Here is a 12,053-nt window from a genome sequence, read left to right on the forward strand (position 1 = left end):
TTTCCAGCCATCATATATGTTCCGTAAGTATCTTATCCATACTTCAAACACTCATCTCTCATGGATTTGTCATTTTAACTCAAATCCCAAAATTTTCATGGATCCAATCTCATTGGAAGATGCTTTCATCTTCATGTTGTGGCGCACTCTTCAAGATATGTCAAAACTTCTTCAAAAAACAGAGACATCCCGTCGAGAAGATATGCTTTGATCCTCGGGAAGCAGTAATTCATTTAGTTTCCATTTTCCCAATGGTTGTCTGAGAACCTAAGTTCGTGTAGGAATGCGTCAAGCACTTTGCTTCAAAAAAAATAAAAGTTAAAAGGTGTTGATGGGAAGTTATTTTGAGTTTACATTCGGACACCATCGAGAAGGTTTACAAAGTGTCAGACTCCAGAATGTGACAATCTACAAAAGAGAATTCATGACAACTCAAACGAGAAAAAGCTTGATCACATCAAGTTTTCAAATGACAACGAGCAGTTCATCAAAGAGAGTCAGAGGCTACCAAAAGACACAACACCATAATTATCAAGGTGAATGAAGTGGCACAAAATACATGAACTCCCGATCGTGTGATCGTGTGGATTTGCATCATCAAGTACAATTCCTTTGCCAACAGTTTATTGGATTGATCCATTCATAATCAACAACCTCAAAGTTTTCTTCAAGTGTTTTTCATGCTTGTAGATTGGAGAGGATGTATTGCATGTCCTTATGACATGTAATTCAATAATTTCTCTCATTTAGTTATAAAGGTCCAAGTTGGTTGAGTTGTTCCCACTTTTTCCTCCTTTTTCTCAACTGCTTTGCGTATATGAAGGAGTACCTCTTCATTGTAAAAATCATCTTTTTGTTGTATGCAAGAAAGCTCTACCAAATTTGTGCAAGCATAACTTTGATTGTGTAGTACCAATTTGGGAGAAAAGTGAATAAAAAAAGCAATTGGATTCAAAATTTTGACTAGAAGCAATTGTGATAGAGAAAATTGGAAATTTTGACTGTAATTTGTGTTTATTGTCTTTAATTCATGTTATTATTTTGTGTTCAATAATAGAGAATAGTGAATTAAGAAGCAATCAAAGCCAAAGCTTTGACTTGTGTTACCATCTCAAATTCACGAAATATAATTAAAATTTCCCTACTCCTGGAAGCCTTTGCGCCCCAATGGTAGAGGTTTTTCTTCTAGAATAGATTAAAACTACAAATAAGTTATAAAATAGAATTCATCTACTTCTGGAAGTCTTTGTGCCCCAATGGTAGTGATTTCTCTTATAAATTAGACAAACAAGACTTAGAGCCAAACTGATACGCTTTCAATCAGCTTTTGAGTTGGTGTTGGTTTATCGATATCACCGTTTCCAACTATTAGATAGAAGTGTAGTTTAGAGATTTAATCTTGCCCGTTATTCGCTCTGTGGGCAAGTGGATTTTTCTCTGAAAACTAAGAGGAAAGAATATTGGTAACGCCCCTCATAAATCTCTCAACTTCTTGTTGACCTTGAGTTGATCCAAGGAACAGTGAGAAGGGGGAGCCTTCCCTTTAAGGTAGGAGAGACTTTGTCTCATAGGTTGTGGCTAGGCTACCTATTTTGCGACTAGATTTGCACAAAATTGTCAGGTACAAATTATCCAAAAAAGGGCACATTGATCCTTTCATGCAAGTCCAAATTGTTTGTTTAAAAGAGTATGGGATCTGCTTGATACTTTGAGACACCCAATACTAAAGTTTGAAGTGGTGCGTGTATTATATCCTCACTTGATGCCTCGTATTCTTTTTACTCTCTTAATCCATGGTGCCATCATTCCATGTTCTCATGGAGAGTGCAGAGCAACTCTGAAGGATGTGAAGAATGATGATTTGAAGAAGGTAACAGATCCAAAACCATGATGCTTGGGAAGGAGTACTGCAAATGGACCAAAGATTGCCCTAAAACCACAAACTCTGTTCAAATAAGACATATCATAGTAGAGGCATAACTTTACCAATTAAAATGCCTTTCAAAGCACGTAATGTCCCCTTTTCAAACACGTATTGTATGATGTTGCTAGCCTATTTCTCCGTGGTCCCTCTAGGAAGCCCAAGAATTCTGAGGAATCTTGATAATATATGGCCTAAGGAATTTTAGTTGCAGACCATTCTAAAGGGTTTTGAAGCAGTTTTGAGCGTACTTGCTATTTATAGTAAATCATTATAGCTATATTTGGACTTCCAGTGCAGTGGTATGTCGATGGTAAATTGCTCAATATTAACATGATCATTTATTTATCATTGATATAATTTATTATGCATTAATAAAAACTTTTATAAAGTTCAATTTAATTATTTAACTTTATTAATGCACAGTCTAGAGTTTGTGGGAAATATTTACTTAAATGACCCCTTTTATTCTATAACACATGGGAAGCATAAATAAAAGTTAGTGGGGACTTAAGTGAAGGAAAATCATATCATATGGCATGAAAATATTATTGGAAAAAGCAATCGCAATAAATAAGGGGCCAAAAAAGCAGTCACAAGAAAATAGGGGCCAAAAAAGCAAGATCCCAAAATAATAGGAATGCCAAAGAAGTGATTTTGTTTATCCCATGTGAATGTGAGTGAAAAAAACTCTTAGAAAGTGTTATAAAAGAGATTGAAGAGCTCTCTTTCAGCATGCTTGGATGGATGACATTGGAAAAATTGTGGAGATTATTCTCTTATGGCTCAAAATCCCTCTGTGCTAACATTCTTCTTGTTGTTGAAAGATATTGTTAGAAGGATTTGTGAAGCTTAAGGTAAATCAGATTGTTTGTGAAACTTACTATTTGCATTTAAATGAGATTGCTAGCTACCTAGAGGTTTGATTTTTAGCTTCAAAAGTAAGGAATCCAAAGGTCGTGTTATTTGTGTACATTCAAGCCAAAAAAAATCAATTGAATGTTGCATTCAGCGTGACTGAGTTATATGCGACTAAGTGGGGGTGGTGTACTGTTTGGGAAGCCATTTGGAGGCTATTGTACATGTTTGGTGTAATGTCCCCATCTTTAGCAAGTTCCTACAGTTGGCTTGGTCAGTTCATCATTGCAGCCCTCGTGAACTGAGAGTGGGATTTGAGGGTTTTGGTTGAGGAGTTATTAGGCTTTCCAATGGCCTATGGTGAGTTTTGGCTCCATTTTGAGGGACTTACTATTTATAGTAAGTAAATAGTTGGTTCCAATGAACTCAGTTGAGTTAGAGTAGTTGAGTGTTGCTCTCGATTTTTATTTCTAGCTTCTGATTTGGGCTCCAAGAATCTTGGAGAGAGCATCTATTTTTAGTTAGTCACCCCGTTAGGGTCATTCATCGTTTTTCTTTATCAAGATCACTCATGTGTTGTCAAAGTTCGATTCTCATGCTTCTTCACTCATTTTCGCAAGACGGGTGAATTATTATTATAATTCAACAAAATATGTTGAGGTTACTATTTTTGTTGGTATTGTATGCTGACCACCTTAGTGTCATAGCTTGTTGAACCAAGTTGAAAAGTTTTAAATCCCGGGCACAAGAAACAATGACCTTGTGAGTCAAAATATCATGATATGGTTGGAAAGGTCGGTTTTGGGAAACAAAAGGAAATTAATAAATCATATTATGTGCCTAAGTATAAAGCAAAAAGGCCTTTAAGTGAAAGGTTTGTAGTTGAAGCCAAGTTGCACAATGGAGATTATAAGTATGGCTCCCATTATGAGAATTAGTTATTCTTGTCTATTGTTTTTTTATTAATCTCTCTAAGGGTTTGAGGTTTGAGTTTGTGCATCAATCCACTCCTGAGGTAAAGTGCTATTGATTTGATTTTCAATCTGATTTGAAGGGTCTTCTCAAACTATGTCTACTGTAGCTGAGATGTATAGATGTCTGAGATTGCAATTTATTGTCTTCTTTGGGCTGTGATTACTGTGGTTAGGAGGCAACATTGATTTCTGAAGCTGATTGTCTTATATCTGAAATTGAGGACATTACATACTGGATGCAATTGGCTTAGCTGGGCATCTACAATTATCAGTTTCAGCATGGGAATTATATGCACATAGACGCTGCATTTCTGGGCAGTTAACTCCTGAGAATTGGGTGATTTACAGAGGTGCTGGACGGCATTAACTGTAAGGTTTTTGGTGGAGCAGAATACCCTATCGGATCTACTTGTTAATGGTAGAAAAGGCGTTCTTCTGGTTGGTTGTGGAGACTTTCTTCTGAGACTGGCGATCTCCTAAAACAGGTCCACATTTTGCTGTCGGAAGATAAAGAGGATTGATAGAGACGTTATCTGCTGCAAGCTTTTGGAATCAGGTTCTTTGCATTTGAAACTGTAATTTGGTGTGCATTTAGTAAAGGAATTAGAGCTGTGGATTGAAGTTTTATTGTGGATAACTCATAAATAGAACAGTGATCTCTTTTTCCAAATTGGGCATCAAGAGCAATTTCTCATTTGCAGCCTAATTAAACATTTAATTTCACTATTTGGCATATCAGTTGTGGCTTACCTATTTGTATCTAACATTGTTCAAAAATTATTAAACAACAAACTTACACAAAGCAATACTTTCATTCGGTTTGAGTTGCCAGGTCCTCGACAAAATGTCAACAATTGAATAATGAAGAAATTGGTGTTAGTCAAGGTTATAACCGGATTGGGGTTATTACATTTGGACAGGGTTGAGAAAAACATTTCCAGCAAGCCACCTAAATCTGCAATCACCTAGGATGATGTTGTACAGGTCTGCGTTGTGTTTACAAAACCTGAGATCAGTATTGAGGGTGTCATACAGAGCAGCAAACAGCTAGGCAGAGATGTTAAGGGTCTGTACTTGCCGTTGTCATGCTTAATGGACAATATCATTAAAGAATTGAGACTTGGACACGCGCAGGACATTGGACTGATGTATTCTATGTTATTTTATATCTGATTTGTAATTATTGAAGTTCTGAATAAATCTGAAACTTTTTTGGAATCTAAAATAAGTTTCAGTTATGTTTATTTTTTTAATTTGTTAGCTCAAGCTTTGTTATGCATTTTTCTACATTGGAAATGAAAACCTGAGATCCTTGGCAGACAAATAAAGACATTTACATCTGCCATTGGAATCAAACCAGAGCTTAGCATTCAGATTGTAAGACAACTGTTTCAGAAAATTTTCTGTGATTAGAAGAGGTCAAATTAATCAGAACAGTGGGGTTTCTTACATCATAAATTTTTTTCTCTCTTAATCCATGGTGCCATCATTCCATTTTGTCGCGGAGAGTACAAAGCAACTCTCAAGGATGTGAAGAATGATGATTTGAAGAAGGTAATAAATCCAAAACCATGATGCTTTGGAAGGAGTAGTGCAAATGACCCCAAGATTGCCCTAAAACCACAAATTTTATTCAAATCAGAAATATATCATAGTAAAGGTATAAATTTACCAATTTAAATGCCTTTTAACAAGATAATACCCTGATTTAAGTCCCACCACCATATTAATCTCTCTCTCTCTCTCTCTCTCTCTCTCTCTCTCTCTCTCTCTCTATATATATATATATATATGCCATGGTTACAAGGAGACCCATCTCCCCCATAAAAGACACGTCTCGCAGATGGAGATGCATCCCCGGAGACCTCAAAAAAGGTTGGAGACTTCATGACGAAGTCTCCTGAAGTCTTTCAGTCTCCTAATCCAAAAATTGAGGTCTCCCCGAAGTCTCCTCATAAAAATAAATGTAAAATATAATACTAAATTATTTTATGTATTTTACCCCTCATTTTAATATTTTTTAATGCAAAAATTAAGACCGATGACAATTTAAATGATTTTTTGGAGAGCATAATAGTTGAAGACCTTGAGATGGATGATCACAACCTTGTGGAGTAGATGATAGTACCATCAACATACTAGTACTAGACACATTTCTGGTTTTTGTTTACTATACTAAGTTTGTTCATTTTTGTTTTCATATCGGCAATTTAGCATCAAACTATACTTTTTTGAATTTAAAATTTGAATATGTAATGATAATCTCAGCAATTATCAACCTGATATGATGATGACCATATGCAATATTCGGAAAACAAGTATGACTATGAGATACAGTAATGTCATTATGTGAGTTTTGAAATATTTGACTCTATATTAATATGACATTACTATTATTATTTACTTCAGTCTTTTAGTTTTACAATATTACTATTTTGTGTTTAGTATTAGACTCTTTAAACTATTAAAAAAAAAATTGCCGTCTCCAAGTACCCCATCTCCTATTTTTGAAAAATTGTCATACCGATACCAATACCAGAGACCTCCAACTCTCCCCGTCTCCCGGTGACCTTGATATATATAGATATAGATATAGATATAGATATATATATTTATTTATTTATTTATTTATTTTCCATTATGTTTAGTAATCATATATATGAATACAAATACATATAATTATCATAATTCATTAGATAGTTAATGCCACATCAATATTCATTTTCAATATCAAATCACAATAGTGTTTGAAGGAGGGAGCATGACAGGTTGGCCAGCAAGAGGCTTGACCACATGCATGAATGGGAGGAACAACTACGAAGTGCAAATCCTAACCGAGCTAGATAGCATGAAAAGACCTACTGACGAGCTAACTCTAAGTTTGAAGAAGCCCCAAATTGAGAGGGGAAAAAAACATATGGAGAAAATGTTGCTAGGAGCCTAGGACTAAGCATACAGTCGCTCTTTCAGACTTGCAAGTAGTGTAGAACACATTGGAAAAACTGAAATAAAAATATCTGGATTTGATTGAAAAAAGAGATAGGGGATGGTATTTGCAAAGGAGGCCAGTATTGCACCTAAGAAAGTGAAGAGAAGGATTGGTGAACTCGTTTTGAAGCTTAGTTCAGCGCAGTGGAAGCTTACTGGTGAAGTTAATTTTCATAAAGAACAATTTCCAGGAAAGTTAGAAGTTGCACAATGCAGGTACATATTTGGGCACAACTGAGAAAACTTTGCAGGAAACTGTGGATCGGCAAACAAAGCAACTTGAGGAAGACACAACTGTATAGAAATCAAAATAATGGCTTTAGACTACAGTTGCATAAAATTGGGTCAACATGAAGAATGGTCTAAACAGGAAAACAAGAAGAAATTCATATGTTTGTGTCTATACTCACCATGTTCATGTCTGTTACAGCCAAGAACTATATCTTAGTTGATTTTCTGTATTTTGATGTTAATAGAAAAGGCGCAACATTAAAGTTGCACTATACTGAACCCAAAAATGACCATGTACCCAACTGTCCTTACATGCCCAAGATAAAAGAAAATAGATCCCAGATTTGTAAAGGCCTGTAATTGCCTCAAAATGGAGTAATCAAAAGGGTTATCCCTATGTATAAAAATAAAAGTTAACACATTCATTAATGATGAACCAAAGGAATGCCAACTCAAAGCAAAGTGGCCAAATACAAGGCTCAGTGGCGCAGGGTTCCTAATGAACACAGTGATCAAATTGTTTTATGTAGGGTTTCAAAAATCACTTTCTAGGTGCAACGCAAACTTCTTTGCTGTCCTAGGTCATTACTTTAGGTTATAAGTATAGATATAGTACAATGCTGATAGATCTTACGCGTTTCCTAAGAATCGGTAACAATTTAGATTATATATTCCACGGCAAAGCAAAAAGTAGCTTATAAGTTATCAAGCGAGATAAGCTCAAGGGGTAACTTTCAAAGTAGAACCTGGGACATAATTAAGTGTTGGAATTAGATATGGTAGCTCTTCCAACTTGTTGAATATAGCATACCTCAATGGAAGACATAATTTTTAACTTTGAATTTCCATGTGAAATAATTGCTCATTATTTTTGCTGCAAAAATACCTGAAATCGAGAGAATTCAGAGGAGGAGAGGGAATGGGCCCGTATCCCACGGAGACTCCCGAAGTCCCTGTTCCTAGCCCTGCATCATTTGCTTGAATCGGGTTTGGTGCCTCTTCCCTCTCCACTGCTAGGCCCTGCACAATTATAAATCTTACAAGTTAACAAATTCCCCTCACAGACTATTCCTTTTTTGTTTCTTTTACTCGCTGTGGAAAGACTTCAGTGGACATGAAGCAGACCTTGCAGACAAGATCCAAGAGCCTGTTTGGTGGCACATCCACATTTAGAGGGGTCATAGTTGCTGTGGCCACTGCCGTTGCGGCCTGTCAAAAGAAATACAAGATCATTTTCGATGTCAACTCAGAGAACTTGTGTCTTTCACAACCGCGGGAAGCAAAGAACGAATCCTTAACGGAAACAGAAAAAGAGGGGAATGGAGTAAGTTGCCTGTGATAAGTTGTTATCCCTGAGATGAGCGACAATGAAAGAATTCACCTGTCTCAGCAAATGGCTGAACTGCAATGCCTGTTCCAAACCCATCTTTACTTCAAACTTTTATAAAAATAACAACTGCCCACTATCAAAGCATTCTATCAAAGCATTAGGAGACTTTTCTAGTTGCCGTTTGCCTTCTGTAAAACGGGTCTGATATATTTATTTGGCATTCAGCTGGAGACTTGTAGAATCAAAAGGATTAAGGGAGCTAGAAAGCTTCATTTTTACTCTGGAACAGTGGAATTATAGGACTGAAAAACTAAGAAGATGTGGTTCTTTATGGCTGTGAGGTGTGGCGGGCAGCGTGTCAAAATTGGTGTGAAGACAAGTAGAGAATCAGAGGCAATCTCAAAGTTAAAAGTTGTGTGTCTTACGAAATTCTTTAGTCTAAGACGGGGGCTTTTCCATTAAAGGTTTGAAGGGTAATCAGGTTACTTAGTCACTTAAAGAAGATTGAAAACATACAAGCTCATCGTTGGCCGAAAAGGGGGCTTTTTCATTAAAGGTTTCAATGGTAATCAGGGTACTTAGTTACTTGAAGAAGATTGAAAACATGCAAGATCATCATTGGCCGAAAAGGGGGCTTTTCTATTAAAGGCTTCAGCGGTAATCTGGTTACTTAGTTACTTAAAGAAGATTGAAAACATGCAAGATCGTCATTGGCCAAAAACTGTGAAAGGAGGAGCTCTTAACTGAAGGAAGAAAACATGGATGAAGCAAAACATTAAATGGTTGGCTAAATGGAACATCAAGTTACAAGATTGCCCAAACACAAATGCGGACAAAAGAAAGTTTGTTAGATGGAAGTTTCACAATGCCATGTGAAACAATAATATGAGTAGAAAAAAAGCCTATCATATTAAACAATTTAATCCGACTAGGAACTTGGTGAAAAAGTGTACCTTGGGGATGCTATTAAAAGAAATAAAAGGTTATTAGTGGCACAACTGAAGACGAGATCTCATCACCTCAGGTGTGAGACGGGAAGATGGATGAGGCCTAAAGAGATGAGAGTAGAGAATTTGCATATTTTGCAGGTCTGGAGCAGTTGAAACGGAATGGAATTTTCTCTCAGAATGTGCGGCATACGACAACATCCAATCTCTCTACGATGTCATCTTGAAGGCGGACAACATGCATGGCTTATTTGAAGGGCTTCAAATTTCTTGTTTCAAGTGTTCATAAAATGAAGATTTTTTCATTATGTCTACAGCACGGAGGAGTTTAAGGGATTGCAAGCTGATTTTTTTTTAAACATACATATATATCCAATTTTTAGTTGTTGTTAGTGTAGAACTATGGGCGTTTACAAAACTTTAACTAGTTAATAATTTATTTGTTAATAATATTTTTGATATATTTGAAATATTTTTAATTTTATTAAAAGAAGATACAATTTTTCTAATAAAATTAAATGTTACAAATTAATTTTCTGTTATTTTTTTAGATAAGAACATTTTTTATGGAGGTTCAACAACTTTCATCTAGTCTCTTTGGTTAATAATATTTACATAAAAGTTTTTAATCCCCATTCAAAGTGCAAGCATTGGGAGAAAAAGAATAGGGAAGAATACCTCTAGTCTCACCTAAAATGATGTTGTCATGTCTAGCAATAGACAATTGTCCCTTATTAGAGAGGGGACTTTGAGAAGGCATAATTTCCCTTACATTTAGTTAATCATGAGTTTAATTACAAGCATCTATTTCTCCTTTGGAGAATTACATGAGATATTATATTAATGCATATAGGTTACATGCATATGTTTTATCGTAATTATAGAGCTTCTTGGCTTCAAATAATTGTTGTGTTTTGGATGTCTGCCCCATTTCTTTGAGGACAACAACCTTGAACCTATATTGTTTCCTTTTGACTAAGATTAGTCATTAGAACATATGTACTTTAATGACTGAAAAATGCATAAATATAAGAAGATAATGTTTGTTTCTAAATTGAATTGTCTATGATACCTCTGATGTATGAGAAAGAATGGTAGAAAGTCAAGGTTCCTCATGGGATTGAAACTTAATTACTTATCCAAGAGGCATACTTATTCTTAATTTTAAATATAATTATAATTGTGCACTTAACTATTGAATATTGTTTCATAATTAGAATGTTTTGTCTCGATATAGGCTTATGTGATGAACTTCATTTTGACAACATACCTCAGTATCATGATCAACAATTAGCACTTATTGTCACATAAGCAACTGGGCAATGGGTACTGATATTAAAATAGGATAAAATCTAGCAAATTTGGTTGGATAAATGTTGAACTTAAGAGGAAACTAGAAAACAGATGGAACAAAACATGGATAAATGATGGGAGGTGAAGTCGTGATAAATGTTAAAATAAAAAATCCAACCTCTTGATTACAAATTTCTAGGTGATTGTGATTATAAGTTACAACATAATATCTGAAGATAGAGAGGGATATATTAGGTTCCCAAGTAAGCTAGGTGTGATCTACTTCTTGATTCATATCTCGTAAAATGTATGTTTAGTTTAAATGGTGAAGGATGGGGAAAAGATTACTAGTCTACATATGATAGGTCCTCCAATATTAATTTTTTGGGTCCTATGTTCCTATTAGTATAACTTCACTAGTACAAATGTCTGAAACTTAGTAAATTATCGCATGAGTAAAGGAGGTTTTTGAAGGGTAATGAAAAGGAAGTTGTGAGGAAATTATATGAGGGTTGAGGTTCGAGGGGGATATGCAAGTCAATTTGGACTATATGTTAAGGATATAAGAAGCATGGGGATGACCACATGAAAATGAGGATTAGGCTTGTGGATTAATTGAGAAAAAATTATTTAATGGAATGGGCATCCACCCCATGATTGGCTAGTGCATCAACTAATTTGTTTCCTTCTCCATAAATATGTTTGTCAAATATGTTTGTCAATTTCAATGAATGCATTCAAATTTTCAAAATGTGCTCTAATAACGAAGTCAATTTCTGATAGGCAGTTTTCCCTATTCTCAGTGTGTTGATAATAATTTGTGAGTCACCTTCTATAATTAATTATTTAATATTTAAATCTTTGATAAGTTGTAAACCTTATGCTAATGCCATAATTTCTACCATGTTGTTTGTGGTATGGTTTAGGGGTTTTTCTAGTTGAGCTATAACCTTTCCACCGATGTTGTGGATGATGTAACTAACACCATATTTTCAAGGATTGCCTCACAAGGCTCCATTAAAGTTTAATGTGAACCAATCATCTTTTGACAGTTCCAATTTGCAACTGGGTCTTGCCTCCTTACTATTATGTCCTCCCTTACCGAATTGGGGGCGAAGGATCAAACCTATCCAACTTTTACGAATGAAGTCATCCTTTTGAGTGAAAACACCTTTTGTATGGTTTGAATTTATCAATGAGTTATTTAATGTTTCTAGTATACATTCTTCTATTTTATTTCATAAGGTTTTTATTGTCATCATTTTATCTTGGAAGAGTCTTCTATTTCTTTCTTTCCACAATTCCCAAGTCACAATTAAAGGGATGATAGTCCAAATATTTTTTATTTACTTTGTTCATTCTCTTTAAGTTTTTTAATTCATAAGGGTGCAATGTTGACCAATTGAGTTTTTGACAAATGTTGTTCCAACAAGTTGTGGCATAGGGACAATTGAGAAGAATGTGGTCTACTATTTTCTGCATTTTGTTTGCAGATGACACAACTTGATGGC

The 12,053-nt window shown here is 35.2% G+C and overlaps 1 protein-coding gene across 4 annotated transcripts in view; it reads right to left on the reverse strand.

The window, feature by feature from the left end:
* The window catches only part of LOC149538753 (Transducin/WD40 repeat-like superfamily protein), a 222,677-nt gene extending 213,980 nt beyond the window's left edge, over positions 1–8,697 (reverse strand). For 3 of the 4 annotated variants that reach the window (XR_016356100.1, XM_089800077.1, XM_089800078.1), the window contains exons 1-3: positions 8,306–8,653; positions 8,098–8,181; positions 7,859–7,992 (exon numbers count right to left, since the gene is read on the reverse strand). Coding sequence is in view for 3 of the 4 variants with exons in the window: in XM_089800077.1 (XP_089656203.1) it covers positions 7,859–7,992; positions 8,098–8,181; positions 8,306–8,398 (311 nt within the window). In the remaining variant the exon portion in view is untranslated. Of the gene's footprint in view, positions 1–7,858; positions 7,993–8,097; positions 8,182–8,305 lie in introns of all 4 variants that reach the window. The other variant, XM_089800076.1, reaches the window with a different exon arrangement.
* Between the last annotated feature and the right edge of the window lie 3,356 nt (positions 8,698–12,053).

The sequence above is a fragment of the Cupressus sempervirens genome, chromosome 9 (assembly GCF_028749045.1).
Source record: "Cupressus sempervirens isolate cs-2001-9-10 chromosome 9, ASM2874904v1, whole genome shotgun sequence".
Classification (NCBI taxonomy): Eukaryota; Viridiplantae; Streptophyta; class Pinopsida; order Cupressales; family Cupressaceae; genus Cupressus; species Cupressus sempervirens.